This window comes from Herpailurus yagouaroundi, unplaced genomic scaffold, assembly GCF_014898765.1.
Source record: "Herpailurus yagouaroundi ecotype Mexico unplaced genomic scaffold, PumYag 308, whole genome shotgun sequence".
NCBI classification, from domain to species: Eukaryota; Metazoa; Chordata; class Mammalia; order Carnivora; family Felidae; genus Herpailurus; species Herpailurus yagouaroundi.
The window spans coordinates 5,582,860-5,609,004 of record NW_024412525.1 but is presented as its reverse complement, the minus strand read 5'-3'; the positions used below and the strand labels follow the sequence as shown (position 1 = coordinate 5,609,004).

Sequence of the window (26,145 nt, the reverse complement as noted above, 5' to 3'; positions counted from 1 at the left end):
TTCTCTTTAAAATTTCTTACACGTGAACAGTGTTTCGCACTTTACAAAGCGTTTTCGTGTACAGTTTATCATTTGATGCCCAAGGTGACCTTCCTGAAGTCGGCAAGGAGGTCTTAATTTACAAAGGAGCAAATAGAAATCGAAATTGAGGAAGGATCAGTCAGCTGCATCTCAGTCCAGAGTTCTTAATCCTTTTTTTACAGAAGGTTTAGGAGACTTTAAAATCAATAATAACTTAATGCAACATAATTTTTTTTTTTTTTTGACTTGGTATTTGATCTCTTACTTGGTCAGATTTAACTGAGGTTTTGAAGCTCGTTAATTTGGATCCCACACCTTGGAGAGGAGGAGCAGGGTAAGGAAGAATGTAGCTTCACTACGCATTTGACGTCATTTGGAAATTCGCTTCAGCTCCTGAAGTCTCTTCCCGAGAGGGTGGATTGAAATTCATTACAAGGGCCTGAGAAGAACGGAGACTCGTGAAATAGTCACTAACAAGAGCAAGTAAAGTAGCGAAGTTGGGACTTTTTTTCCTGCCTCGTGGCCTCGCCCCTTCGCAAGGACTGGGCTTGTGTTTATTGAGTTGCAGTGTTTCGCCGACAGTGGGTGCCGCGCCCTGTCTTGTGACATTGAACGCTATCTCGTGTCAAAGGAAGTAAGCTGTGATATCATAGAGGATTCACTTGGAACTCTGCGGGGTGCTGGCTGACGGTGATGAGATGCCCACCGAGACATGAAGATTTCAGCCGCTGGTCTCATCCTTGGGAGCCTGGTGTTCGCCTTCTCTCTGCCTTTGGTGGTGGCTTTGCCAAAAACACTGGCCATCCCTAAGCAGCTGCAAGAAGCCGTGGGGAAGGTCGTTGTCAATGCCACAACCTGTACTGTCACCTGTGGCCTTGGCTACAAAGAAGAGACAGTCTGCGAGGTGGGCCCTGATGGTGTGAGAAGAGAGTGTAAATCTCAGCGCTTGGAATGTCTGACCAACTGGATCTGTGGAATGCTCCATTTCACCATTCCCAAAGGGAAGGGATTTGAGCTCAGCTGTCTGAGTTCAGACATCCTGGAGATTGGGCAGGAAGCATTCCGGTTCACCTGGAGACTCGCCCGGGGTATCATCTCTACTGATGATGAGATCTTCAAACCCTTCCGAGCCAGTACCTCCTTTGTGAGGTTTCCCTCTGTTCAGGAGTACGACTCTGGGACATACCGGTGTGATGTGCAGCTGTTAAAAAACTTGAGACCTGTCAAGAGACTCTATTTTGGGCTGCGGGTCCTTCCCCCTGACTTGGTGAACCTGAATTTCCATCAATCCCTTACCGAGAATCAGAAGTTAGTTGATAAGGGCCTGGAAGCGAATCTAGACAACCAGTCCGAGCCCCACCGCCCACGGTGGAAGAAGAAGGTGGCTGTAGCCTTGGGAATAGGAGTTGTCGGTGGAGTGGCTGGTGGTGTATTGATGGCCATTGCTCTGGGCTTTGGGCTGAGGGTGGTCTATAGAAGTGCTGGCCTTGAGTCCTTAAAAGCCCTGAAGGACTGGCTGCCCAGGACCCTGGACTGGCTGTTTAGGAAGCCAAGCTAGCTCTTCAAAGGATTGTCTGGCTGAGTGATTGTGGCTCAGCCAGGAGGGAGGGCTTCCACTGCCAAAAGTGAGTGGGGCCCGGGGACAGGGGCAACACCATGGTAGGGTGATGGGCAATGCTCTGCCTCTCCGTGTCCCAGGTGGATCTCTTCCTGATCTTTCCTGCCCACGTGGCACCTGGGAAGCCCGAGTGTAGGCCCCTCCCCTGTCCCGGGAAGAAGATTCTGTCTTCAAGATCGCAGTCATTATCTTTCACAATTTGAGGCCTCTCTACCTCCATCCCTTCCTCTGAGTGGTATAATCACATAAAGGATATATTAATAGCTTTTCTAGTGGAAACCTTTTTTTCCTCTTCAATAAAAATAATTCACAGTGGCTGTGTATAGACCTGACCTTCTCTGCTCTTTAGTAAAAATCTCCTGCATATGTGTAAGTTGTCCCATAATCAACCTAGCTCTCCTCTTTCTTAGATTTCTTAGACATTGAGCACATCGCTTTGGAGGACGGCATATGCCCATGTGTGGCATTACACAAGCCAAGGCGATTAGTAATGGCATCTGACCCGGGTATGTAACAGCCACTCAATACATTGCTCCTTCTCTACGCCCCCGGTGAACCCTCTGTGTTCAGTGTTAAAGACTCCTGGTAAAACGCTGGACCCTTCACCTGGTAGGTTTCCCCTGAACAAGTTCCTTGGCTTGCCTCCTGCTCCTGTTCTTCTAGCTCTTGCAGTGCCCTGACGTGTGTGTTCCTGGAAAGGTCAAGTGTATTGGTTTCTTCCAGCAGCCAAGGCTGTCCAAGGAGGGACTAAGAGCTTCCTACCTCCGTAGGAAATACATCCTAAGACCCTCAGAGACCATTGAGGCAGTGTGAGGTAATTAGCTGATGGAATTGTCGGGGAAGAGGCTCAGCCACCCCCTGAGCTCATTCTGAGAGAATTAGAGCATTTCTTCTCCTCACTTTTCTCTAGCTGCAGACATGGTAGCAGATACGAAGACTTGGACTAGTGGTTCTCTTCTCTAGCTATGTGTCTGAATCACCTGGATAAACTTTTGAAACAAGATTCCTGAGCCCCAACCCTGAGGATGCTAACTCAGTTAAAATTATGGCTAATGGCTCATTATTCTATTAAAAACAATTTCAGGGGCACCTGGCTGGCTCCGTCAGTAGAGCGTGTGACTCTTGGTCTCAGGGTCATGAGTTTGAGTCCCATGGTTTAGCTTAACTAAAAGAAAAAAAAAAAAACGTTAAAAAATAATTTCCACGCCATAGAAAAGTGGAAAGAAAAGTTTGATGACAACCCATAGATCCTCTGCTTAGATCCACCAACTGTGAATGTTTTGCTACGTCTATCTTTCTGAATAGATGCTGATTTTACTGAACACTTGGAAGTTAGGCACAGACATTGTGACCCTTTACTCCTAGATCGTGTATGCATCTGCTAATAAAGATTCTTCTGTACAACTGCAACATCTTCACACCTAAGAAAGTGAACAATTCCCTAATCTTGCGTATGGTTGTTAATTCTCTGTCTTGCCCAACTTCTAAAATCTGATAGCCTTTTAACGTTTGATCCAGGATCGAATGAAGGTCCACATATTACCTCTGGTTGTTTCTCTTAAGTCTAGTTTTACAACAGACCTCCTGGGTTTTTTGTTGCTGTTTTGCATGACGTTGATCTCATTGAAAAGTCTAGCTGGGCCGATTGTCCTGGATAGTGCCCCACAGTCCGGGTTTGTCGTCATTGTCACATGACCGGATTGCGGAGGAATGGATCTTCAACATTTTTTGATGACAGCTCCACACAAATGATGTCCAGTGCTCACCACAGGTGCACGGTGTCGGGTGATTCGTTACCGATACGATACGCGCGACGATTTGGTTAAGGTGGTGACTGCCCGGTCTCTCCAAAGGTGTATTTTTTTTTTTTTTCCTCTTGTAATCACTTATTTGTGGGACAATACTTTGTGATGATCTGGTTTCCTAAAAGCCATTAACGCCTTGGAATCCATTCACGATCCTTGCTTATTACCTGCTGGGAACTGCAGCGTCTTTAATGTGCCCTTGCTGTACTTATTAGGCTGCATTTTTCTGTAAAGGAGAGCTACTCTTTATTTTTGAGCTCTCTGTGGGTTCTCTTTTTTAGTGCATTATATATAATCCGTTAATGCCTCATTTCTGGTGTTTAAATCGTCCCCAATTTTGGCCAGTGGGAGTCTCTTCACTTGTCCTTTTATTGTGGTCCCATTTGACTTGGAGCATGTCCTTGCTTTCTAGAACCACAAAATGCCTCAGATCCACATTTGGACTTTGCTTTCTCCGAGGGGTTCTGGTTTCCTTTTGGTGTGGGCAACAGTATTTAGAAGCCAAGGTCTGGTCTGGGTGCTAAATGCACTCACCGCCACTGGGGGGTCATTGCTCTTAGGTTCTTTCATTGCCCCAGATACACATAAATCTTAGGAGTTCAGAGCATCTCTGCTTTTCAGAAGCTTTATAGGTAATTCTGGTGGAGAGCGAACATTGAAGACCACTGGCGTAGGCCCACGCAAAGTCTACAATTTACTGTAGACTTATTTTGAAAAGATCTTAAATTTTCCACACCCCCTTTCCCCCATTCTCTCTACCTCAGAGGGAACGGGCTTCGGAAGACCTGGGTTGTGCTTCTGTTTCTGCCGTTGACTGTAGCTGAGCGGGTGGACTGACCCACCTGTGTGTGTGTGTGGGGGGGGGGGCAGGTGAGCCCGGTCCTGCCAGTAAAACGGCTGGAAGCCATGAAGGGCTGGACATGAGTTAGAGAAGGTTTCTAATGAAGCACCTTCGTTTGGCTCTGGACGGTGTGTTCAAGCCCTCGGGAGAGCGCTTGCTATCCTTGGAAAGACCATAAAACAGGATCTTTAATGAACTCCGTGTGATGTTGCTGAGGGGGGAGGAGGGCTCAAGGGGCACGTTGCCCATTTTACAGATGGAGAGCCAGACCCAAGAAGAGTCAAGTGACCCGTCCGGCCCCTGTTGCAAGCCACTAGTCGAGCATGGGATGGAATATTGTGCAGCTCTAGGCTCATGGCCTTCTGTGCTTTGGGCTCTTGAATGTTGACTCAGAGGATGGGAAGGGATTGAACAGGGAAGAGGAAAGGAAAAAACAAACCCCAAACCCCTCCAAGGTGTTATTAAAGACCGGAACTCAGTTCAGTTTATTGAATCCGTGCATGTAGTCCGCCCCTGGAGGGATGGTCAGGGCCATGCCGACTGACCGAAATTTAGGTTCCAGGCTGGCCGGTGCTCCCAGCAGCCCCTCTGGATGCAGAGTGGAAGAAGGGATTAGCCTATCGCACAGCTGTCCGCGCCGGCCCCTCCTGGGGGCTCAGGGGGCCCTGGGCGCATCGCTAAGCGCGGAGGAGCAGGGCCTCCGCTTGCCCCCGTCTCCCTCTTCTCCGGGGCAGGCGGTGGGGCGCAGTCAGCACGGAGCCCTTCCGCTTTGTATGGAAAGACTCGAACGCGGCGCTGTGCCAGTGGGTCTCTGTGCGCGTCTCAGAGCTAACGGAAGCTCGGCAAGTGTTTGTTGAACGCAGGGGAGAATATTGCAGCTGCAAAACGTTGAGTAGGAATTCAGATTTTCTTGGCTGCTGAGAGCAGAGACTGGTGGCAACCTTGCTGGTTGGCGGCCACTATAACCCTGCAGGGAGAAGATTTCCCTTTGGTACCGTTGAGTCTGGAACTGTCAAATGTCTTAGAAATCAGGGAAGCCCGAAGCGATACCGTCATGAGCAGTGTTCGCTGCCCTGTGTTAGGTAAAGCCAGCGCGGCCGGCAAGATGCCTGCTTGCACTCTGCTTAGGCCTGTCTTTTTTTTTTTAATGTTTATTTATTTTTGAGACAGAGAGAGACAGAGTGCAAGTGGGGGAGGGGCAGAGAGAGAGGGAGACACAGAATCTGAAACAGGCTCCAGGCTCTGAGCTGTCAGCACAGAGCCCGACGCGGGGCTTGAACCCACGAACCGTGAGATCATGACCTGAGCCGAAATCGGGCGCTCAACCGACTGAGCCACCCAGGCGCCCCTGCTTAGGCCTGTCCTAAAGCCCCTTGGCCCAGTTCTTCCCCCTCTGAGGCCTGCGTGACGCAGGAGGGGCTGTGTCTTGTTCCTTCCTTCGAGCTGACTGTGTGAGGGGAAAGGCATCGGCCACAAGACTGGGGTTCGAGAGCAGGACAGGAGGCGTGCTTCGGCCCGACGATAAAAACACCCACGGCAGGTGCCAGCTGCCTCAGCAGGTTGAGAAATCATCTTTATTTAAGAACTGCCTGCTACCAGAGTCAATAAATAACTACCATTACAAGAAGTACAAGAGAGACAAACGATAGGCCAGTGGAAGTGGTTCCATTTCAACAAAATCGGGGTCAAGTCGGGGGTCCGAAGAAGCCCCAGCCCTCGCCCGGCTGTGACACTAAGCTAAGCAGGCCCTGGATGGGGCTGGGTAAGTTGGAGTCTAGGGACCAAGGCAGGGTGCACCCCAGCTAAGGACACTCGGCTTCCTGGGCCTCGGGGCAAAGTTATCTGACCTATTTTTTTCCTCCCCAGCTTCCCTTTATTATCCTGCCTTCCTAAAGTCTATGACCCTATATACAGCTACCGGGCACCTCTCTCTATGGAGCTTTTAGAAGTCCCTTAAAAATGCCCACCTCGTCCCTCACACCACCCCAGGAGCCTCTCTGGCAACCTCATTCATCCCAGCATGAAGCCCAGGGTCGGTCTGACCCGGGGAAATGGGGCACCACACTTGAGCCTCAAAACCAGGTTTGAGGAGAAGTCTAGCCCTCCCACCAACCCGGAGATGCCCAGCCGGCCGTCCCACATCTGAGCCAGGAAGAGAAAAGGGGAGTCCTCTGGGCAGGGAGGAGATCAAGGGAGTAAAGCATCCTCAGCCAGCTTGGGTTCTTGCCCCGAGGGGACTAGATGGCCCCGGTGCTGTCTTCCACTCTTCTACTCTTCCGCGAAAGAGTGCCTGAGGTGAGCCTTCCCCCCTGGTGACACGGCTGTCACTACCCCTGTGGGAAGAGGCTGCAGCAAAAAGGGGCTGCAGGACTCCTCCGGTGCTGATCTAAACCTCAGCCCTGGAAGGACATCCAGCAGCATGTCCTCACACCCCCAGACTCCACCTCACCTAGACCCCAGGCCAACAGCTGTCAGAATTCTTCCAAGGTCCCTAGAAAAGGAAGAAGCCTCTTGACCACTCACCTTCGGGCCTCATTGCAGAAGCTCTTCCCGGTGTCTAATCTCAGATTTCCTGTTATTTTATCAAAAGGGAAAAAAAAGCCCCTCCTCATGGCCTTTCTGTTCCGTGGCCCGTCTGTACCATTTGATGGCCTGGCTGGGCCGCGAGACCCATCTGGAGACAGCTCCTGTCCCCCTGAGGGTGAGGTATACGTCGAGACTGTTGGAGCAATGGGGACCGAGTAGCCAAGACCAGGGGCAAAGGGACCTGTAGGCTGAGCCGAAATATACGCAGGACAGAGAGACACTGTCCCCCTTGGCCCCGAAGCAGTGTCTGCAGACGGGCTCTGTCCCTAGTCCTCAAGGCACTTACTGGCCACTCAGCTGTGGGGTAAAGTACTTGTTTGTGGCTGGCTGTCTCCCTTGTTGCCGCCGCGGCCGAGGCCTGGCATGTGAGAGGGGAGAGATCCCAAATCGAGTACTGAGCACAGCAGGAGTGAGACGCAGCCCATCGGAGCAGAGAAGATGCAAACGAGAGGCCCCTCGGGCAGGAAGGGGCTCTCTTGCCTGCACGCAAGCTCCCGTATGATAAGCCACCTCAACAGGAGGCTAGTCTATTTGATAAGCTTGCACGTCCTCAGGTCCCCTACTGTCTTACTAAACCTTACTCCGTACTCTGCCTGAGGTCTCGGGTGCAGGAGTCTGCATCTTAGTATACAGCTCTGCTGCTTCCCGACAAGTCTGATTAGGTTTTCCTGGGCTGGGTTTCCTAGGTTTTCCAGAGGGTCTCCTTTCCTCCCCTTTGCTAACGGGCCTCATTAGAACTAAGACTCTTGGTCATGAGTGCCTTTGGACCCCAGCAAGTTTAGGGACTGCAGTCTCCGGCTGTACCCGTGAGGTCCTGGGCCAGACCAGCTCATCCCTCTGGCCCCAGCATCTAGACACCTGTCCTCCTGTTTCCCCTGCCGCAGCCCAAGGCAGTGAGGAAAGACTCAGCTAAACCTTGGAGGAAGGTTTCTTACCCTCGGCGTCCCCCTTCTGATAGAGCTGAGGACAGGCCCGCTCACAGCCACAGGGGACCAGGAAGGGTGCTAGACTGCGTGGGGGCCTCCGTGTTCAGAATGTGGTCATTTAGCGGAGCCCGCAGCACCTTGCACGGGGGTGGGGGAGGTGGATAGGGGCGGGTGAGGAGGGTTTGGTCAACGGCTCCAGGGAGGCAGTCCTGGGCCGGAGGTGGGGTGGCGGGTGTAGCAGTAACCCGGAGAAGTGGTGTCGAGCTGACGTTTTAAAAAAATTGTAGCGGGTAAACATCAACATAAGCCTGCCCAGGAAAAGAGAGCAGGACTTAAAAGTTAAAAACCCATAACAAAATAGAGCTCTAACTGTAAACTACAGAAGCCTGGCTCTGGGGTCCTCGGCGGGCCTATCCCCGACAAGATGCCTGTCCCACTGCTCTATTGTGTGAAGGGCCACCTCTCACAGCACGGGCTCTGGGGCTTCCTGGCTGTGCCACCACTGCTGCCTGGATTCGTGAGATTCCTGTCCTTGCTCTGGTGCCTTTTCTTGGAGCAAGGGGAAGGGCGGCAGAGGGCTGAGGGCCCAGCAGAAGCCAGACTCCGGAAGCGAAGGATCGCTATCTCCTGGCGTCGGCCCGCGCCTTGGCCTGGGACCCAGCCGTGCCGATCACCCCACCTGAACCTCTTGAAGCAGGATTTTCATAGCCCACTGCCCTTCTTACCACCTTCTTAACCAGGCAGTAGCCATTCAGCACGGCCCCCTTCATTGGGACGGACAGCCTGGGTAGGAAGGTCAGACAGGCTGTGTGACCTCGGGAAGTCCCTGACCCCTCCGTTTCCTCATCTGTAAAGTGAGGGGCTTGGGCGAGTTGGGCTCAGAAGCCTCCTCCAGCTCTGATGTCCTGTGACTGGTAATGTACCCAGAGCCCATGCTAGGATGCCCCTAAATTTATTAGCGCCTTTTTCTTCAGAGGAAATGCAAAAGAGCAGTTGGAGGCAGCCTGGGGGACAGGTCCTGCCAGGTGGTCCAGGGTATTCCTGGGAGCAACCAGGGCCACGTGTATCCTTTGCCCTTCTCAGAAGACTCTCGGCTCCAGAATACCCAGAACTGATGCGGCCTTACCGTCCCAGGCTTGAGCGAGTCAGTGCTGGAGAGTGGCGGCGGCCTGGGGCCTGCGGACTGAGCTGGAGGAAGTGGATGGGCACACAAGTCTTGTCTCCTGTCTCCTGTCCACACCCTCGAGGGGCCGTGCAGGATGGGTCTTGGTGGGGTGGGGGACCTCCCCGAGATAAGCCCTTTAGTCACTCAGCCACCCGTTGTGGCTTCTGTCACTGCGGGGGTGATAGGGTCAGGTTGGCAGTGTTGGCTAAGAGGGCAACGTCACCTGCATTGGGACTGTGCCTTCGGGCCAAGCCTGGTGCCCCTTTCTACCAGGTGTCTCCGCTCCTCAAACCCTTTTGGCTCTTACCCCCGACACTCTGGAATATCATCCCCTAAAGTTCAGGCTCCTGGCCTCGGACTTTGGGGCACTGGTTTTCTGCCACCTGCATAGGTAGCAGGGGCCCCTAGGGAGTCATCAAGGACAATGTCAGGGTCTAGCCGCGCTGCCCCTCGAGGAAGTAGGGGAGTTTTTGGCCCGGGTTTGGTCCTATCCTTAGGCCGAAGAACGTTGATGTCTGTGTTTCGTCCTACTGCAGGGCATTTGCGTCCAGTGTTCCCACCGGGCCCCACACCCCGCTGTCAGGGGACAGAGCCCATCTGTGGTACCGGAGCGCCCTCTCCCCCGACGTGCAGACACACATTTCAAACCCCCTTCTTCCCCTGGGCCTGTTGCTTCCATCCAGGTGCCCCAGAGGACCCAGGCATAGGGTTCGGCATCATCATGGAAGTTGCTGCCTGGTGTCTTTTGACTTAAAGACCAAAAAAAAAAAAAAAAAAAAAAAAAAATCTTCGCGCGGGTTCTATCCTGTGGCAGAATATGAAATATCCTACCTCCTATGAAAAGGGCACTGTTTGAAATAGGTATTGAAAACCAGCCGTTCTCAGGCACAGTGTTGAGCCACCTTGGCATCAGGAAGGGACCAGGGCCAGCTGGCTGCGTCCATCAGAGGTGGGTGTCCGGCTGTGGCAGAGAGGGAGGGGCGCCACGATCAGAGCTCCAGGTAGCCTATGAGGACCAGCATTGCCACGGACGGGGAGAAGATGGCACCGGGACGCGGGGCCGGGTGGATTGCGGAGTTCTCCACCATCATGCTTGTGCCTGAAACCCGCAGGTGGAAGAGTAGGGCTGTGTCCAGTGGGCTCGGGGCCGGCCTGCCCCCACCCCACCCTCAGGACAGGATCCAGACCTTTGCTAAGGAGACTCAGGGTGGGCCACTTCAGGGCCCGGAGGTGTCCTCAGGCCTATTCCTACAGCATGTTGTAAGACCTTTGCTTCTGCGGTCTTCAGACTGGCCCTGCACCCCATGAAAGGAACACCCTCCTCTGTGACCTTCAGGGATGTTGGGGCTGGGGGCCCGGCAAGGACGGTTCTAGCACCCATTACACTTGGTTCCTGCCTACCTTCCCCTTTCCCCCGGGGTTCTGGCTGGGGTTGGTCTGGGTGGGAATGAGTCCTTCATCAGACATCTAGACGGCCCCTGTTACTCCTGGGGGATAAGGTTTGGGGGAGAGACAGCACCTCCATTCCTCACGATGTGGACTTCGGCCGGGATCCCGTCCCCTCCAGGTCCCGTGGTCCGAATCTGTACTAGGGCATGGCCGATGTCTTCAGGAACTGCGATTTCTATCCAGTTCTTGCTGGTGAGGTGAAGCGTGGGAGTTGGGTGTAAGTCATTCTGGTAGAGCATCTGTGGGGAGGAGGTTAGCCAGGGGGACTTTACTTACACCCGCTGTTTCTTCTGTCTACCCCAGCTCTGGGCACTGGGAGGAGCCCAGCTGGTCCTGGTCCTCGCCTTTCCTGTTTCCCGTTGACCAGGGCCTGGCTCTTGAACAAGCTCCTCACTGATGGAAGGAAAGCTTGCAAGCCGCTGAGCCGTCTTTGCAGACTCCCCAGGCTGGAAGGGCCCTCGGACTTCACCTGGTGCGTCAGCACTCCCTTGAACCCTGCCTTCCCGCAGTCACGCCTTCTGCCCCCTCTCTTACGTCTCTGCTAAGGCTCTGCGTGTATTTTGGGGCTCTGACCGTCACAGACTCTGCTTATGTCGGACTCAGAGCCCTCTTGCTATTGTGTCCACTGGAATACAGATGCACCATTCCCTACCGTTCACTGCCTGGCTGATCCCTTCCTTACCTTATAGCCAGTGACCGCAGACTCATTTCGGAGAGGAACCACAGGGTCCCACTTGATACTAAGACTCGAGCTTGAGAAAGTCCAGGAGATGTTGCCAGGAGGCCGCTGTGGAGCTGCCGGAGGAGGCAGAAAGTTGGGAAAGGTTCCAAATGATTCTTCACCAGCCATCCCTTTGCCTTAGCCAGCCTTTTTCTAAGTGTCCGGCCCCAACAGGACTTACACCCAGAACCTTCTATCACAGCTGCCTAAGAAACAAACCACATGAAAATCCAAAGGCTGGAGAAGGGAGAGGTGCTTCAGAGGTCAATGAATTCTACTCTCTCTTTCCGTTTGTCTTGCTGCCTTGTTTCTGTCCAGCCCGGGGTTTGTGGGCTAGAGCATTTGTCTCTTTCGCCGGGGAAAGAGTGGTCCTAGGGCCACCCCCACCCCAGCAGACAGACTCACGGGGCTTCATGGTGGTGGCGTTGGCAGAAGGGCTGGCGGGCCCGGTGCCTGCCCTGTTGTAGGCCCGCACGGTCACATGGTACTTGGTGTTGGGGTGCAGGCCGGTGACTCGGGCACTGGTGTCCAGCCCTGCTGTCCTCACTCGGTCAGCGGCTGCTTCCTTGTCCCCGGCTTTCCAGTAGCGGATCTGAAGGGGGCAGGGGTACCTTAGGGTCAGCAGTCGAGCCCAAAACCTCAGGGTTATCGTGACCCTAGCCCCGGCCACCTACGTTCTGTTCCTCTCCTGCTGACTCTGATCCCTGTGGCTCAGTCTAGGGTCTCAGAACCTGGGCTCTGATCATGAGCTCCAAGGTAGCAGGGACAAGTGTGAGTCACGGCTGCCTCCTTGGTGCCCAGCAAGAGCCCCGTCCAAGGGAAGCGCCCAACACATGGGAGGAATGAGGCGGTGAGTGGGCCGGGTGATGCGTGGGGATGGGCACGGACTCCACCTAGTGATGGCCCGTGGGAGCCCAACCCCACTTAATTATCTCAGGGAATCTCAGGGGTGGTGGGGGGTACTGTGCTGAAGAGTATGACATGCAGGGGCGCCTGGGTGGCTCAGTCGGTTAAGCGTCCGACTTCAGCTCAGGTCACGATCTCAAGGTTTGTGAGTTCGAGCCCTGCATCAGGCTCTGTGCTGCAGCTGCACCGGGGTCCCTGTCTGACCCTTCTCCCTTACGCAGTGACATTTCTTGCCCGTCCTTCTTCCCTTCCTGTTGCTCCCTCTTGTTCTCTGTCCACCCCACAAGGTGCCCCAGTGTGGAGTCACTGGGGCTCAGAGCTCATTCCAGAAACTGCTGGGCCCACAGTTCCCAGGGACGGGGTGACCAGCGGGCACAGAGAGGGGGCCGTGCTATTCTCGTGCAGGCTGAGAATGCGAGGCTAGCCGGGCTTTGGCATGAAAGGGGCAGGCCGTGTCCCTTCCAGAACCTTCCATCTCCTCCCCTGGGCTCGCGCAGCTTCCAGTGCTGGCTCTAGGCAAGCACTTAACTTCAAGGCCGTCCACGGGCCAGTCTTTCACGCTGGACATCAGCCAGAGGGTCTCGGTTGGCTAAGGCTGCGCGGCCAGGGTGGCATAGACTGTGTCAGTGAATGAGTGGCCCCAGGAGGAATGACCAGTGAGCTGTGAGGGGCCCCCGGCCCCCCTCCCTCCCCAGGCCCCAGGTCAGTGCTCACCTCGTACCCCAGGAGGATGCCATTCGTGTCTTGCTGCACGGGTTCCCAGGTCACGTTCATCTCTGAGGATGAGACCCCCTTGGCCCAGACCTTAGTAGGGGCCACCCTGGGCTCTGGGGATCGATACAGAATGGGTTTGGATCCCCCAGGCCTCCCTGTTTCCTACAGAGAATCTGCCAACCAGGACTGCCCTTGCTTAGGGATTTCGAGAGCCCGGGCCCAGGATGAAGCCACGTGGGGGTTCTCACAGCGACCTCCAGGCCCACTTCTCTTTGCAGAGCCTCCCTCCTCCTTCTCCCAGGCCTGAGGGGGACACGAGGGAGCGAGGGATGAGGCCAGGTGCCCTTTCTCCCCCCTGGTGTGGAATCGAGGTGGGGTGTGGGCAGCACGCTCCCTCCCCCCCACCCCACGGCCCGGCAGCTGTGGATGGGGCGGCCCACCTTCCTCAGCAGAGTGCACCAGCGTGGTGAGGCTCTCGGGCCCATCCCCGCGGCGGTTGTAGCTGCGGATCTTGACCTCGAAGGGCGTGTAGGGCTGGACGCTGTCATTGCTGTAGACGAAGTGCCGGGCGTCGGCGCCAGGCACCCGGGCGGTCTGCCAGCTGGTGCTGCCCTGCCTACGGAAGGACAGCAGGTAGCCGAAGCCGTCTCCGTTCTGGTACTCCCGCGACATGGGCTGGGGGGCAAGAGCGTGTGGCATGGGCGAGGGGCCGCGGCGGGTGCGTTTCCCTGCCCATCCTCCGGCCCCACCCAGCCTTCGCCAAGAGGGGCGGCCCCGGGACTCGTGTGCCTTGGTGGTTTTCATCCTGCGGTGGGTGCGAGGGGAAGGGACAGGACGTGGCCTGCTCTGAGTTGGGATTGCACGGTGGCGCTGTCTGGGTCCTCTCTACACGCTGCTCCAATCTGGACATGAGTCAGGATGGGTGGGGGGCAGGACTGTCTCTGTCCTCTGTCCCTGCAGCTTACCGTCCAGTTGACGATGAGCTCTCCGGGGGCTCCACCCCCTCCGCTGAGTCCTGAGGGTGCCACTGAGGGGGCTGTCGGGGCCAAGGGACACAGATGTGGCTTGTTAATGGGCAGTGAGGGGGCAGAGGCCCAGAGCCTGTGCCTGTGAAGCAGACTAGGACGGGGACATCCCTATCCCTTCAGATTGGCTCTAATTTTGTCTTCCAACAGGCCCTCTGGATGTGGGCTCTGGAGTCAAGGCAGACCCGACATCAAATCCCACCTCTGCCACTTACTAGCTGTGTTTCCCTGGGCAATTCACTTAACCTCTCTGAGCCTCTGAATCCCCGCTCCGTAAGATGAGGATAATAGTGTTTCTCTCAAAGGTCTGTAAGAAGAATACAATCAGACAGGACAATGGCGAGCTCGTTTGCCTGTCCACGCTCCGTAATAGTAGATGCTCCATCAATGATCTGTCTTCTCTCCTGTCAGCTTCAACTAAATAACAGACAACCCCAGTTTGCTTTAAAATAAAGGGAATGGGGCGCCTGGGTGGCGCAGTCAGTTAAACTTCCGACTTCAGCCAGGTCACGATCTCGCACTCCGTGAGTTCGAGCCCCTCGTCGGGCTCTGGGCTGATGGCTCAGAGCCTGGAGCCTGTTTCGGATTCTGTGTCTCCCTCTCTCTCTGCCCCTCCCCCGTTCATGCTCTGTCTCTCTCTGTCCCAAAAATAAATAAACATTGAAAAAAAAAATTAAAAAAAAAAATAAAAATAAAATAAAATAAAGGGAATAAATAACCGAGAACTGCAGTTAATGCAAACAAATATTTCTTTGGGGTTGCAAAGTGTCTGATTAGGATTTTGCTTTTCATGGCCGGTTTAATTCCCTAATTGTCTCTAGTATTCAACGTGGCGGATATTAAAATAAGACCCTTTAATTAGATCACGAATCTTGGCAGGGGGTAACTTGGCTGAGGGTCAAACATTTCTGCAGAGAATCCAGCAGTGGGAAACCTATCCCTGGATTCTGATGACTGCAGTTCCTGGCCTTGTAAGGGGTGCATCAACACGCGGCCCCTGTGATCCTGTGAGGTGGGCATAGCACCCTTTTCAAGTGGAAAGACCACGGCTCAGAGCAATTAAGTGACTTGCCTAAGGTCACACAGCGAATAAGTGGCACGGTTCAAATTTGAACTCAGCTCTTCTGATTTCAAAGCCCATCATCTTTCTTTTGCCTCCTCCTTGTCTTTTGATCACCAACTGGGATACCAGAATGGAGACCACGCCCTATCCTGCATTTGATTCTCTAAGAAGTTCGATCAAAGAAGGTGCTCCTTCTAGAATTCCTTACTCAAGAGAGGTACCAGTTCAAAATGTTGACTGACTGGACGAGAGTCGGCCTGGGGCACGTGGGAAACCATGTTTAAGGGACACAAAAAGACACCCTTACTACATATCCAGGGTGGGAGGCCTGGGTTGGGCGGGCAAGGTCATTCCATGTTGCCAGTCTGAGGACCCCAGGTCTTCTGGATTTTCATCTGTGAACGTCTCAGAGGGTGGGGGATGTGTGCCTCTCCTGGGTTCTCTCCCTTGCCTTCCCGCTCAGCTGGGTTCTGACACCCACCTGCCTTTCAGGGAGCTTGTGGGAAGATTGTCCATTCCACCTGCTCCCCAAGAAACTGTCTAAAGGACTTAGAGACACTGACTGCTTCCCTACACACACACACACACACACACACACACACCCCTTCCTCATTAACGGATTTCAGCGGCTCATGCACTACTAGGGAGGATATCTGCCCATCACCCCGTGGTCCTCAGTTCAAGTTCGGGCTCTGCCAGTGTGACACTTTCCTTCTCCAGACTTTGATTTTTTCCATAAAAAAATACTTAAACCTTTTATTTTGAGATAACTGTAGATTCACATGCAGTTGTAAAGTTGGCCCAATTTTTTTACTTCTATTTTTTTTTAAATGTTTATTTATTTATTTTGAGAGAGAGAGAGGGAGCAGGGGAGGGGCAGAGGGAGAGGGAGAGAGAGAATCCCAAGCAGGCTCTGTGCTGTCAGCAAAGAGCCCAATGTGGGGCTCAATCCCATGAACTATGAGATCATGACCTGAGCCGAAATCAAGAGTCGGATGCCACCCAGGTGCCCCAGGTTGGCTCATTTTTTAAAATGAGGGATTTGGGATGCCTGGGTGGTGCAGTCGGTTAAGCACCCGACTCTTGATTTGGGCTCAGGTCACGATCTTACGGTTTTGAGATCGAGCCCCACATCGGGTGCTGAACTAGGAGCCTGTTTGGGATTCTCTCCCTCCCTCCCTCCCTCCCTCCCTCCCTCTCTGTGCCTCTCCTCCCTGTCTCTCAAAATAAATAAACATTTTTTAAAAAGTAAAATGCAATGAGGGGTTTGGACTAGAAGGTTCATGCAGGGCTCACAGGCCCAGGCGATGGCCCAGGGCCGAGTGCGTTGGGCAGTGCAGTCGCCCTGCCTAGCCTCATGTCCCTTTCTTGTCTCTTTTGTTAGAGGAGGGTTGGAACTCCGTGTGATTGTCACCGGCCTGGGGCTCTCTAAGGAGGGCTTGGGTCTGTGCCCTGACGTTGCCTGTCTTTGGGACACCTCGGGCTCTGACCTGCTTCCTTGGTCCGGATTTTGCTGGAGGGCCCACTGGGTTCCCCAGTGCCCAGGATGTTGCTGGCTAAGACCCGGAACTCGTAGTCCATCCAGGGTGTGAGGCCCAGCACCTGGGCGGTCTCGGCATTGCCCTCGATGTTGGCGGGATCTGCAAGGCACCCGGAGTCAGTGTGCCCGCACGCACTCGTTAGTTAGTCCGGATGGAAAGGGCAGGGACTGGGATGACTCACCTCATTGTATTCATGATGGTGCCTGCCATATACCTAGTGCTCAACACCTCTTTTGGAAACAATGGGAAAACTAGTAGACTCCCCTGCCTGGGAGCTTTTGTTGATGCTGGGTGCATCAGTGGGGGCCCCAGTAATGATCTGCCAGTGCTCCAAGGGCACAGACTGAGCGCCTCCCTTCTCCAGTTCTCTTCCCCTCTCTTGCCGTCCATGTGACCACCTCCCCCAATGGCCCGGGAGCTCCCTGCAGGCAGAGGACCTCAGATTGTCCCTCTTTGAAGTTCCAGGCTCAGCCAGGCCTCATCAGCACCGACCTAGGTGGATGGAGCCTCACACTTACTGGTCCGAACCTGCTTCCACTTCCCTGCAGGTGGAGTGCGAGCTTGCAGGGTGTACTTGGCAATGGGACTGTGGTTGTCAAAGCCTCGGCTCCAGCTGAGCTGGACGGTGGTGTCGCCAATGTTCCTCACCACCACACCTCCTGGGGGACCCGGTGGACCTGCCCCAAAGAGAGCACAGTGGGTCAGAATTGGGCGGCCTCAAAATTTGAGCCAGTCTCCTCCAGGCTGGCTTGGGCTGGTGCAGTACCAAGAGGCGGCAGCAGAGGGCGCAGCAAACACACATGGGGGCAAGGAAGAGCCCCCCCAACCCCCAACCCCGCCTCTCCCACAGTGCGTTGCAGCGGGGGGGGGGGGGGGGTGTAAAGGGGGGAAAAACAAAACGAGTTCGGGGGGGGAGGGGCTCACAGAGGTCTTCACATAGAGATGTGTACAGATTTCCCAGCACTGGGCTTTGAGAACTTCTGGCCTCAGCAAAGTCCTTCGGTCTTGGGGAGTGGATTTTTAAAATTCATTTAGGACCTTTCAAGACCACGGGATCAACTGGAACTTCTCTCAGAAGCCCTTCCCCGCCACAGCTTTTGGGGAGAGGAGGGGAGTTAGGGAGCAAAGGTCGGAATAGCCCAGGTGGCCTCTGAAGGAGTCGGGCTAGGGGCGGGGTGGGAAATGCCATCACCTCGGACCAGGACTGTGGCCTCCTTGGACGCACTGTCCACCACCGTCTGGGCCATGCACGTGTACTTCCCGCCGTGGCGCAGCTGGGCATTCAGGATGGTCAGATCCCCAACCGTCTCCTTCTGCACGTGGGGGACAGGAAGTGGGGGGTGCAGGTCAGAGGAAGGAGCCCTGGCTAGCGCAGCAAGCTGTGAGCCACGAGGCAGGGCTCGGAGTCCCCTGCTCCATTATATCAACGGACCCCCCCCCCCGCCCAGGATCTCGGAGTCTCTGCTCGGTGGGTGAAGTCAGCTTCTCCCCACTTAGGACCCCGGGACTAAACAACAGTTTATAACTGAGGACAGTCAACCATGGTCCGAGTTAATGATGTCACTTGCCCTGGGCTCAGGATAACAGGAACAGTAGTGGGGAGGGAGTCTTGCTGGGCGCCTGGCATTTCAGGTTTGTCCCTAACCCTCTCCTAAATGCACGGCCTTCGAGTGGAATGCCGGGAACTGCCCGTCTAAGGGAGGGCGGTTCTTCCGAATCTAAGGGCAATGCATGGCGTTCCTGAGGGAATGGGGAAAGGCTTTGGGGGTGCTCATGGTCAAAGACATCTTGGGTCCTCTGTCCAGAAGGAGGGAGGAGCCATGGGTTGTCTGGCCTCAGGCCTTACCACACTGGCCCTCCGGTAGTGACCCCCAGGCTTATCCACGTCGATGGGGAAGTCATCCAGGGTCCAGATGAAGGTGAGGTCCATGGTGGGGTCGTGGGAGGCGTGGCACTGCAGGGTCAGGCTGTCCCCCAAGTTGACATCAGCACTCGAGGGGGCCAAAGTGATCTTGGTTGCATCTGCCAAACAAAAGAAGGCCCCGGGGTGGATGGGGGAGGAAAGAGGCCCAGGCAGGGGCAGGGGGGCAAGGTGAGAGGGTGTGTCCTAAACCCCAGGAGAGAGAAGAGGCAGCATGGCCAACAGGATCTTGACCTCCCAGCAGCCCCACCAGTGTGTGAAAGGGAGACAGGAGTAGATTCTGGATGGCGGTGGGGAGGTGGTCCCAAATGAAGTCCAATCCTGGGGTAGCCTCCAAGCCAAACCCAAACCCAGAGGAAGGTGGGAACATAAGAGCAGGGTGTCGAGAAGGGACTGGGACCCTGTGGTGGCTGAGCCACCCACCCTCCTCCAAGCCACACCCCTCACCTCGCACAGACAGAATGCCCGTGCTGTTGGCTTTGCCCATGAAATTCTCAGCAAAGCAGGTGTATTTGCCTTCATCTGACCGACTGATGTTTCTTATGATCAAGGTGCCATCCGGAGTTACGGTCACTCTGCAGCAAGGAGAAAGCAGATCTGGCCAACCTAGGGTCACACTGCAGCCGTCACGGGAAGGGGACTCGCCTTCGTGGTGGACGAGGAGAGGCAGGAATTGCTGCGGGTAGAGTGGGGTTTGTACCTGCTGCTGTTGACCAGAATCTCGGTGCCTTTGCTCCAGAGCACCACAGCCTTCGGGGCCGCCCGGGGCTGGCAGGGGATAACTATCTCCCCCCCGCGGGCCGCGGGGATCAGACGCTTTACGGGGTTCAGCCTGAAGTCGGGGGCCAGTGCTAGAAGGAAAGGGGGGTGCCCTGCAGTCACCCAGGGAATCACAGCAGTACCCGTTGCCCTTGATGAAGATGTCAGCTGACTGCACGCTGAGCGTTTTACCTACCCTCCAAGGCCAGTCCAAAATACACCCAGGATCCAGCCCTTCCCGTCACCCCTACCCCCCACTGCCACCACGCTGGTCCAAGCCACAAGTCCCCTGCCAGACTATCGAAAAACCCCCTAGGAGGTCTTCCTGGTTTTGCACCTTCTTTCTACAATCTCCTGCTCCAGCCAGCAGCCTGACATGTCTTTTAAGAAACTTAAACATGCACTCAGGATGAAGTCCAACGAGGGCTCACAAATGCAACCCTGCCTCTCCCCTCACATCCCACGCCGCTCTCCCTCATTTATCATGCTCCAATCACCTGGGCCATTTTCTGCCCTTTGAGGATGCCAAGATTTTTCCTGCCCCAGGACCTTTGCACTTGCCATACGTTTTGTTTAAAAATCCCTCAGATCTTCACATGGCTGGCTCCTTGTTAACACTCAGGTCACACCCCAAATGCGTGACTTCCTCAAAGAGGTCTCACCTGACCATGCCATCTAATGGGCCCACCTCACTCCTACCACTCTGCTAGATTTTTAAAAAATGTTTATTTATTTTGGAGGGAGAAACAGAGTAAGGGACAGGCAGAGAGAGGGGAACAGAGGATCCAAGGGGGGCTCTGCGGTGACAGCAGAGAGCCTAACGTGGGGCTCGAACGCACGAAACGTGAGATCATGACCTGAGCTGAAATCGGATACTTAACCGACTGAGCCACGCAGGCACCCCTAGGTTTTCTTTATACTGTGTTTTTGATGGCTGTCCAAAATCGTCTTATTTAATTATTCGATTTTGTGATCATCCCTCTGTCTCCACTGGATTGTAAAATGCTTGAAGGCAGAGACCTTATTCATGTTCACTCCTTAGGAGGTGTTGAATAAATACGGTTGCATGAACAAATAAATGAATGAGTCATAGTTAAGCTCACTCCAACTTGATGAGGTAGGTATCATTACATCCATTTTGCAGATGAAAAAACTGAGGCCCCACGGGCTCCAAGTCACACAACAAAGAACCCTAGCACCAGCTGGCATCTCCAGGGCACCTGTTATGTGATGGCCAGGTCCTATCTGCTTTACCTCTCTCTCATTTAGTCCTCTAAACAGCAGTATGAGGGCAGGACTGTTATGGCCCTCATTTTATAAATCAAGAAACTGAGACACAAAGAGATTAAATTGCCAAAGAGATTAAACCAGCTGAAGGGACTGGTTTAAACACACATCAGATCGACTCGGTTTCCAATGACTTTTGCCACCTCTTTTTCACTGCAGCAAACACTTTCCTTAACTGTGCCAGACCTGGAACAAGTAAGAGACTCTGTCTTCTGGAAGCTCTCAATCTAGTGTCTCGTCTCCTTCCTTAAATCCCCGTCTTCTACTCAGATGACACTGGAAAACTAAGGGGAGCCGCCAGCACGTGTTTGTGTGTTTAGAAATGCCGCAGCTCAGGGGCACCTGGGTGGCTCAGTCAGTTGAGCGTCTGACTCTTGATTTTGGCTCAGGTCATGATCTCACGGTTCATAGAATCAAGCCCTACATCGGGCTCTGCGCTGACAGCATGGGGCCTGCTTGGGATTCTCTCTCTCTCTTCCCTCCCCACCCCCCCCCCAAATAAATAAACTTTAAAAAAAAAAACCAAAGGAAACTGCTGGAACTCAGAACTCCTCTAGCCCCCGCCTATCTGTCCTTGCTGATGTCCCCTGCCTCCCCGGGCCCTGTACCTTGCACGGCCAGCTCCGCGCTGGCGTAGATGGTGCCGTGCTTGTTCTCTGCCACGCACTGGTACATGCCCGAGTCTTCCAGACTCAGCTTGGAGAAGCGCAGGTCCCCAGCCAGCACCTCTACACGGTTCTGTGCAGAAGGGGGCAGAGCAGGGGCATCAGGGCCACTGAAGGACCGGGGTGAAGGGGCAGGTGCAGCAGAGATGCTAGGCTGCCCCTTGCCTGCCCAGGGGCTCACAGGCCCTGTCTCATCTCAGGGCCTCCTGGAATCCTAGGACTGAGATCCGCCAGGCCCCCCTGTATGTCAGCCCACTGAAGCCAGAGGGACGAGGTGACCTCCTTGGGACCACACGGTGATTTTGTGACTGGGTTGTGCCTGGATCCAGGTCTCTGGACCCTCTAGTCAGGCCTCCATCCGGTTGACCCGCCTGTGGCCATGTGAATCTGGGAGGGAAAGAAGCACCTCGAGCCGACCACCCAAAGTGCCCTAATTGTCCCAGAGAGGCTGCCAGTGGTGGAGCAGGGTTGTGGGGAGCGGGGAGTCTAGAAGGCGAGGGGACCAGGTGAACAGAGGACGGTGGCGGTTGGTGTGGGGGAAGCCCCAGGGCTCCTACCTGGGAGGCCAGAGGCTCCCCATTCCGCAGCCAGCGCACCGTGGGCCGGGGCTTGCCGGCCGCCGCACAGCCCCAACGGAGGTTGGAACCGATGTCAGCCTCCATGTCTGAAATCACCTTGAGCCACTCGGGCTGAGCTGTGGGGAGCAAGGGAGAGAAAGGCTGGGGTGAGCTGGGCCGAGCCTCCCTCTCACGGGGGACCAGGATTGCAGGGCTGCAGTTCCGATGACGGACAGCAGAGGGCGCCATCAGCATCCCGGGAAGGGCTTTAGGGGGTGTGAGAAGCAGGCCGAAGAAAGCCCGCACTTTGGGTCTGTGCCAGTGGCTGTTTGAGCAACTTAGATCATTCTAAAGCCTTCCATTGCTTCCCGCAACCCTGCCTGAAGCCCTAGCTGCTTCTCTTCCCACCCCCAGTGCAACCCTAGGGCAAGAAGGCTTAAGCAAGGGGCCACCCGGTCCCCTCCCTGACTTTTGGATCTGCTTCCTCAGGGATGATAAGAGTGAAGGTGGGGGGGGGGACAGGGGGCCCCAGCCCTGTACCCTGCACGATGATGCGGCCCTGGACGGTGTCGCGGCCCTTGGAGTTCTCCGCCTCACACTCATAGGTGCCCTCATCCTCAAAGGCGACGCTCGGTATCTGCAGGGTGGGCTCGGCCGTGGCCCACTGGGGGGACAAGGAGCCGTCCACTTTACGCCACTTGATCTGAGGGACAGGGCTGGTGGGGAAGACAGAGCCAGAGCGGGTTTGCTGTGCTAAGTAGACTCCCCTGTGCCTGCAGCTTCTCACACACAGATCCTCCCCTGAGGTGCCGGGCAGGGTGTGGACAAGGGCCTGGGAGGGGACAGAGGGAGAGAGGCAAGGGGGAAGGGAAGGGCCTCTTCCGGACTGGCCCAGAGCACAGGTGGGAAAGTGGCAAGAAGCAGGGCACCTCTCTCCTCTCCTCTCCCCTGCAACGATTGGGACCCCCGTGAACTTGGTCTTCCGTGCGGTCTGTACCCTGAAGCTGGCTTGCTCTCCCCACCCCCACCCTGCACTGGCCACCATGCCTCTTCTGGGACTGCCCTCCTCAGCGGTGGCCTGTAGCCTGGGATTTGAGGGGGTCCCCTCCCGCCTCTCCCCAGCAAGGCCTTGCCTCTGCTTTTCAAGAGGGCCGTGGTCATTAGCAATCTGTAAATACTAAAACGACTGAGTATCAGCGACTCTTAAAGCGTTCAGTTATGAACCTTCCATGTGCTTTAAATATGAATTTTCTGGAAGTCCAATAACTTTTCTCAAAGCAGGGGGCATCCTGGGTAACCACAGGAGATACAAGGGAAGAGGGGACCAATGTACAAATCACATTAATTGTTCTACAGGCATCTATTTGAACACCTTCTATTTGCTTAGCCCCGTTCCAGTGAATCCTTTTTCTAGGAGAGAGGGATTTCTATCACAATTGTTAAAAAGATAACTCTTGGGGCGCCTGGGTGGCTCAGTCGGTTAAGCAGCCGACTTCGGCTCAGGTCACGATCTCGCGGTCCGTGAGTTCGAGCTCCGCATCGGGCTCTGTGCTGACAGCTCAGAGCCCGGAGCCTGTTTCAGATTCTGTGTCTCCCTTTCTCTCTGACCCTCCCCCGTTCATGCTCTGTCTCTCTCTGTCTCAAAAATAAATAAATTAAAAAAAAAATTATAAAAAAAAAAAGATAACTCTTGGCATCCATAGAACACTTGCTAAATGCCAGGCCCTGTGCTAAGCACTTCACATATAGGTACTACCATTATTACCGTGTACAAATAAGGACACAGAGGCACAGAGAGGTTAAGGGTTTACCCATTGTCTCCCAGCCAGCAAGTGACAGAGCTGGGGGTTGAACCCGGGAGGCCAGGCTGGGGTTCGTACACAGTGCTACCTGCCACCGGCCTGGGTGTTGCATAAGCGGCCTGAGCTTGGCAGACATTGCTGGGAGGACCCACTATGTGTCAGGCCCCTGGTGTGCATGACGCCCCACTCAGAGACAGAGTGCTCAGTGAGTGGTGGTCACCACCCACTGGGATCTCTGCTCGACCCTGCGAAGGGTACAAAGAGCCCGCCTGCCCTCTCCCCGGGGTCACCCATGCCCCTGAGGGGCTCTGACACGCTGCGCCCTGGCCTGCTCCCTCCCTCCTCTGCCACTCACTTCCCAAAGGCGAAGCACTCCAGGGTGACCTGCTGTCCTACCAGCGCGTAGGTCTCTGCCGGGAACCGGGCCTTGATGCTGGGTGCAAAGAGCCTGGTGTCTGGGGAGAGAGGGAGTTTGCAGATCGGATGCAAATGAGGCGGGCTTGAGGCTCCTTAGGCGCTTAGGGTCTCAGCACAGCTCAGAGCCGACCCCTTCTTGACCCCTGTTCCAAGGGTCTGAGGCTTTGCAGCCGGGGGACCGAGGGGTCCGGGCCCCAGACCCCAGGCTTCGCAAGCCATCCTTCGCCACCTCCAGGGGAGAACCCTCTTTCCCAATATCTGCTGACCCTTTCAGCTCTCTCCTCCCTGCCGTGCCCACCGACCCTGACCTTCAGCAGCCAGGTTGAGTTGAGCGAACTTGCTGAAGACGCTCTTGGTGGAGAAGTCCATGTGGCTGGTGGCCAGGCAGGAGTAGTTGCCCAGGTCTGAGGCGTTGGTCCGGGCAATGTACAGGTTCCCCGTGGTCTGGGACACGAAGTGACGCCCGTCCGTCGGGATGAAGTTGGGGAACTCGTTGAGGAGCCAGCGGTAGGACAGGCCTAAATAGGACATGGGGGGAGGGGGTTGAGGAAACCGCGGGGCTCTGGGCTGACGGGGCAGCTGTGGGGGGAGGCCCTCAGCATGCTTGGGGGGGATCTCTAGACCTAGTCCTGAGAGCCCCGTGCTCGGAGCTGGCGCTGAGGGGAGTCCCAGAAGGAAGACGTGACTTTACTCCTGCCCTTGGGGTGCTCCCAGTCTGAAGGAGGAGGCAGGGCACAGAGCTAGCGAATGACAGACTCATTTTGAGTCCGACACAAAATCATTTTGAGTTGGGGACCCAGGGATCGGTGCTTCCAAGGGTCACTCACCGCCTTTTCCTCCCCTGCTGAGTGGTTGAAGCCCCTCTTGTGCCCTCTGTCTAACCTCGGGCCAGGGTCCCGACTCACCTGGGTAGTGGGCAGGTGGGTTACAGGGCAACATCACCCCCCAGCCTTCGTGGGTTTTCACTGGGTCTCTCTCCTCCTTGGAGAACTCCTGCAGAACTGGAGATAAAGACCCGGTGCTCGGGCACCGTCCTCCAAGCCTGGGGGCCTCCCCCAGTCCAGCCTCCGTGGGAAGCAGTCACCTGCCCTTTCTAGACACTTTCCCCAGCTCCCTATTCCCCTCCCCCGGAGCATCCTGGCACCCCCGCGGGTCTCACAGCCGAAGCGGAGCACAGCCTCCCTGCTGACGATGGTGCCCACTGGGTTGGAGGCCAGGCACTGGTAGACGCCGGCGTCCTGTGCCTTGGTGGGGTTCATGATGACCAGGTTGCCCCCTACCAGCTGGTGGCGGGAACCTGGCACCAACTTCATCTCAGTACCGTTCATCTTCCACCTGCAAGTGGGGGCAGAGGAGGAGACCATCCTGCGTGGCTGGACCCGGCCTGGTGCCAGGTCTGGTGCGAGGAACAACGTCACGGCTGCCCAGGGCCCCCCCCCCCCCCCTCCGGCGCCCACCGTGGGGGTCTCACCTATAGGTGGCTGGAGGGCTGGCCCGGGCACGGCACGCCAGCGTCACCTTCTCCTCAGTGGATTCCTCCGGGAATAGCAGACCGAGGGGCTGATCTTCAAAGACTGGCCCAAAAGTGGCCGGGGATCCCCGGGCTGAACTCCAAGCTGTAGGTGGGGGAACAGCACCAGACGCCTGAGGGCCTGGGGCCCAGTAGGGCAGTGCCGTGCAGTAGAACTTTCTGCAATGATGGAAGGTTCCGTTCTCTGCCCTGACCAATACGGTAGCCATCAGCCACCTGCTGTCAAGCCCTTGAAATGTGGCTGGTGCAGCTGAGGAAGCCAATTTTAAATTTTACTTAATTTTAACTAATTAAAACTTGAATTTCAGCTGGTTGGGCAGGTTCCGGCTGGCCAAGTTAGTTGAGTCAATCACCCATCCTACACTCAGGTATTGAGCACCTGCTGTGTACCTGGCACTGGGCTAGACTGTGTGGCAAAGGTGACTAAGACACAGCCCCTCTTCCTCAAGGGACCTGCAGTCCGGGGACGGAGACACTAAAGGACGGGAGGAGGTGGTGAGAACCATAAAAGCAGTGGGAGTTCTAGATGCAGGGGCCCTCAGGGTGGGAGCCGCTGGCCTGCAGGGTGTGAGATGCATGGGAAACCACTGGTTAAGGAGGCGGAGAGAGAATGTGCGTCCCTGAAGCCTAATGTCCCTTCCAGCCAGTGATCTGGCTCTTGGCCTCTTATTAGCTGTTACAGACCCCTTCTGAGCCTCAACATCATGACCTGTGAAACAGAAAGAATGTGAACTCACCTCCCAGGGTCTGGAGGACGGTTCAGTCTGGCACAGGGTGTGTGCTCTGAAAATGTCTGCTGGACCCAAGCCATGGGGTAGGGGGAGT

The 26,145-nt window shown here is 55.3% G+C and overlaps 2 protein-coding genes across 6 annotated transcripts in view; one reads left to right on the top strand and one right to left on the bottom strand.

Annotated features, from left to right (window-relative positions):
• The first annotated feature begins 523 nt into the window (after positions 1-523).
• Positions 524-1,964, top strand: TMEM81 (transmembrane protein 81). Its single transcript, XM_040462230.1, has one exon. The coding sequence runs from the start codon at positions 734-736 to the stop codon at positions 1,577-1,579; it is 846 nt and encodes a 281-aa protein (XP_040318164.1). The 5' UTR covers positions 524-733; the 3' UTR covers positions 1,580-1,964.
• A 3,869-nt stretch (positions 1,965-5,833) lies between these two features.
• Positions 5,834-26,145, bottom strand: part of CNTN2 (contactin 2) — a 33,357-nt gene continuing 13,045 nt past the window's right edge. For 4 of the 5 annotated variants that reach the window (XM_040462360.1, XM_040462359.1, XM_040462358.1 and 1 more), the window contains 21 exons: positions 25,261-25,405; positions 24,949-25,124; positions 24,695-24,790; positions 24,098-24,307; positions 23,728-23,827; positions 22,111-22,286; positions 21,571-21,707; positions 20,957-21,086; positions 19,003-19,153; positions 18,750-18,877; positions 18,228-18,403; positions 17,574-17,694; positions 16,900-17,058; positions 16,331-16,480; positions 13,718-13,788; positions 13,193-13,427; positions 12,753-12,865; positions 11,538-11,724; positions 11,094-11,206; positions 10,482-10,650; positions 5,834-10,061 (listed from right to left, as the gene is read on the bottom strand). In XM_040462360.1, the coding sequence (XP_040318294.1) occupies positions 9,952-10,061; positions 10,482-10,650; positions 11,094-11,206; positions 11,538-11,724; positions 12,753-12,865; positions 13,193-13,427; positions 13,718-13,788; positions 16,331-16,480; positions 16,900-17,058; positions 17,574-17,694; positions 18,228-18,403; positions 18,750-18,877; positions 19,003-19,153; positions 20,957-21,086; positions 21,571-21,707; positions 22,111-22,286; positions 23,728-23,827; positions 24,098-24,307; positions 24,695-24,790; positions 24,949-25,124; positions 25,261-25,405 (3,053 nt within the window). In that variant the 3' untranslated portion in view covers positions 5,834-9,951. The remainder of the gene's footprint in view (positions 10,062-10,481; positions 10,651-11,093; positions 11,207-11,537; positions 11,725-12,752; positions 12,866-13,192; positions 13,428-13,717; positions 13,789-16,330; positions 16,481-16,899; positions 17,059-17,573; positions 17,695-18,227; positions 18,404-18,749; positions 18,878-19,002; positions 19,154-20,956; positions 21,087-21,570; positions 21,708-22,110; positions 22,287-23,727; positions 23,828-24,097; positions 24,308-24,694; positions 24,791-24,948; positions 25,125-25,260; positions 25,406-26,145) is intronic. The other variant, XR_005786666.1, reaches the window with a different exon arrangement.

Excerpts from the sequence above, each read along its gene's own strand:
- TMEM81 (XM_040462230.1), top strand. The coding sequence starts at position 734 with ATGAAGATTTCAGCCGCTGGTCTCATCCTTGGGAGCCTGGTGTTCGCC.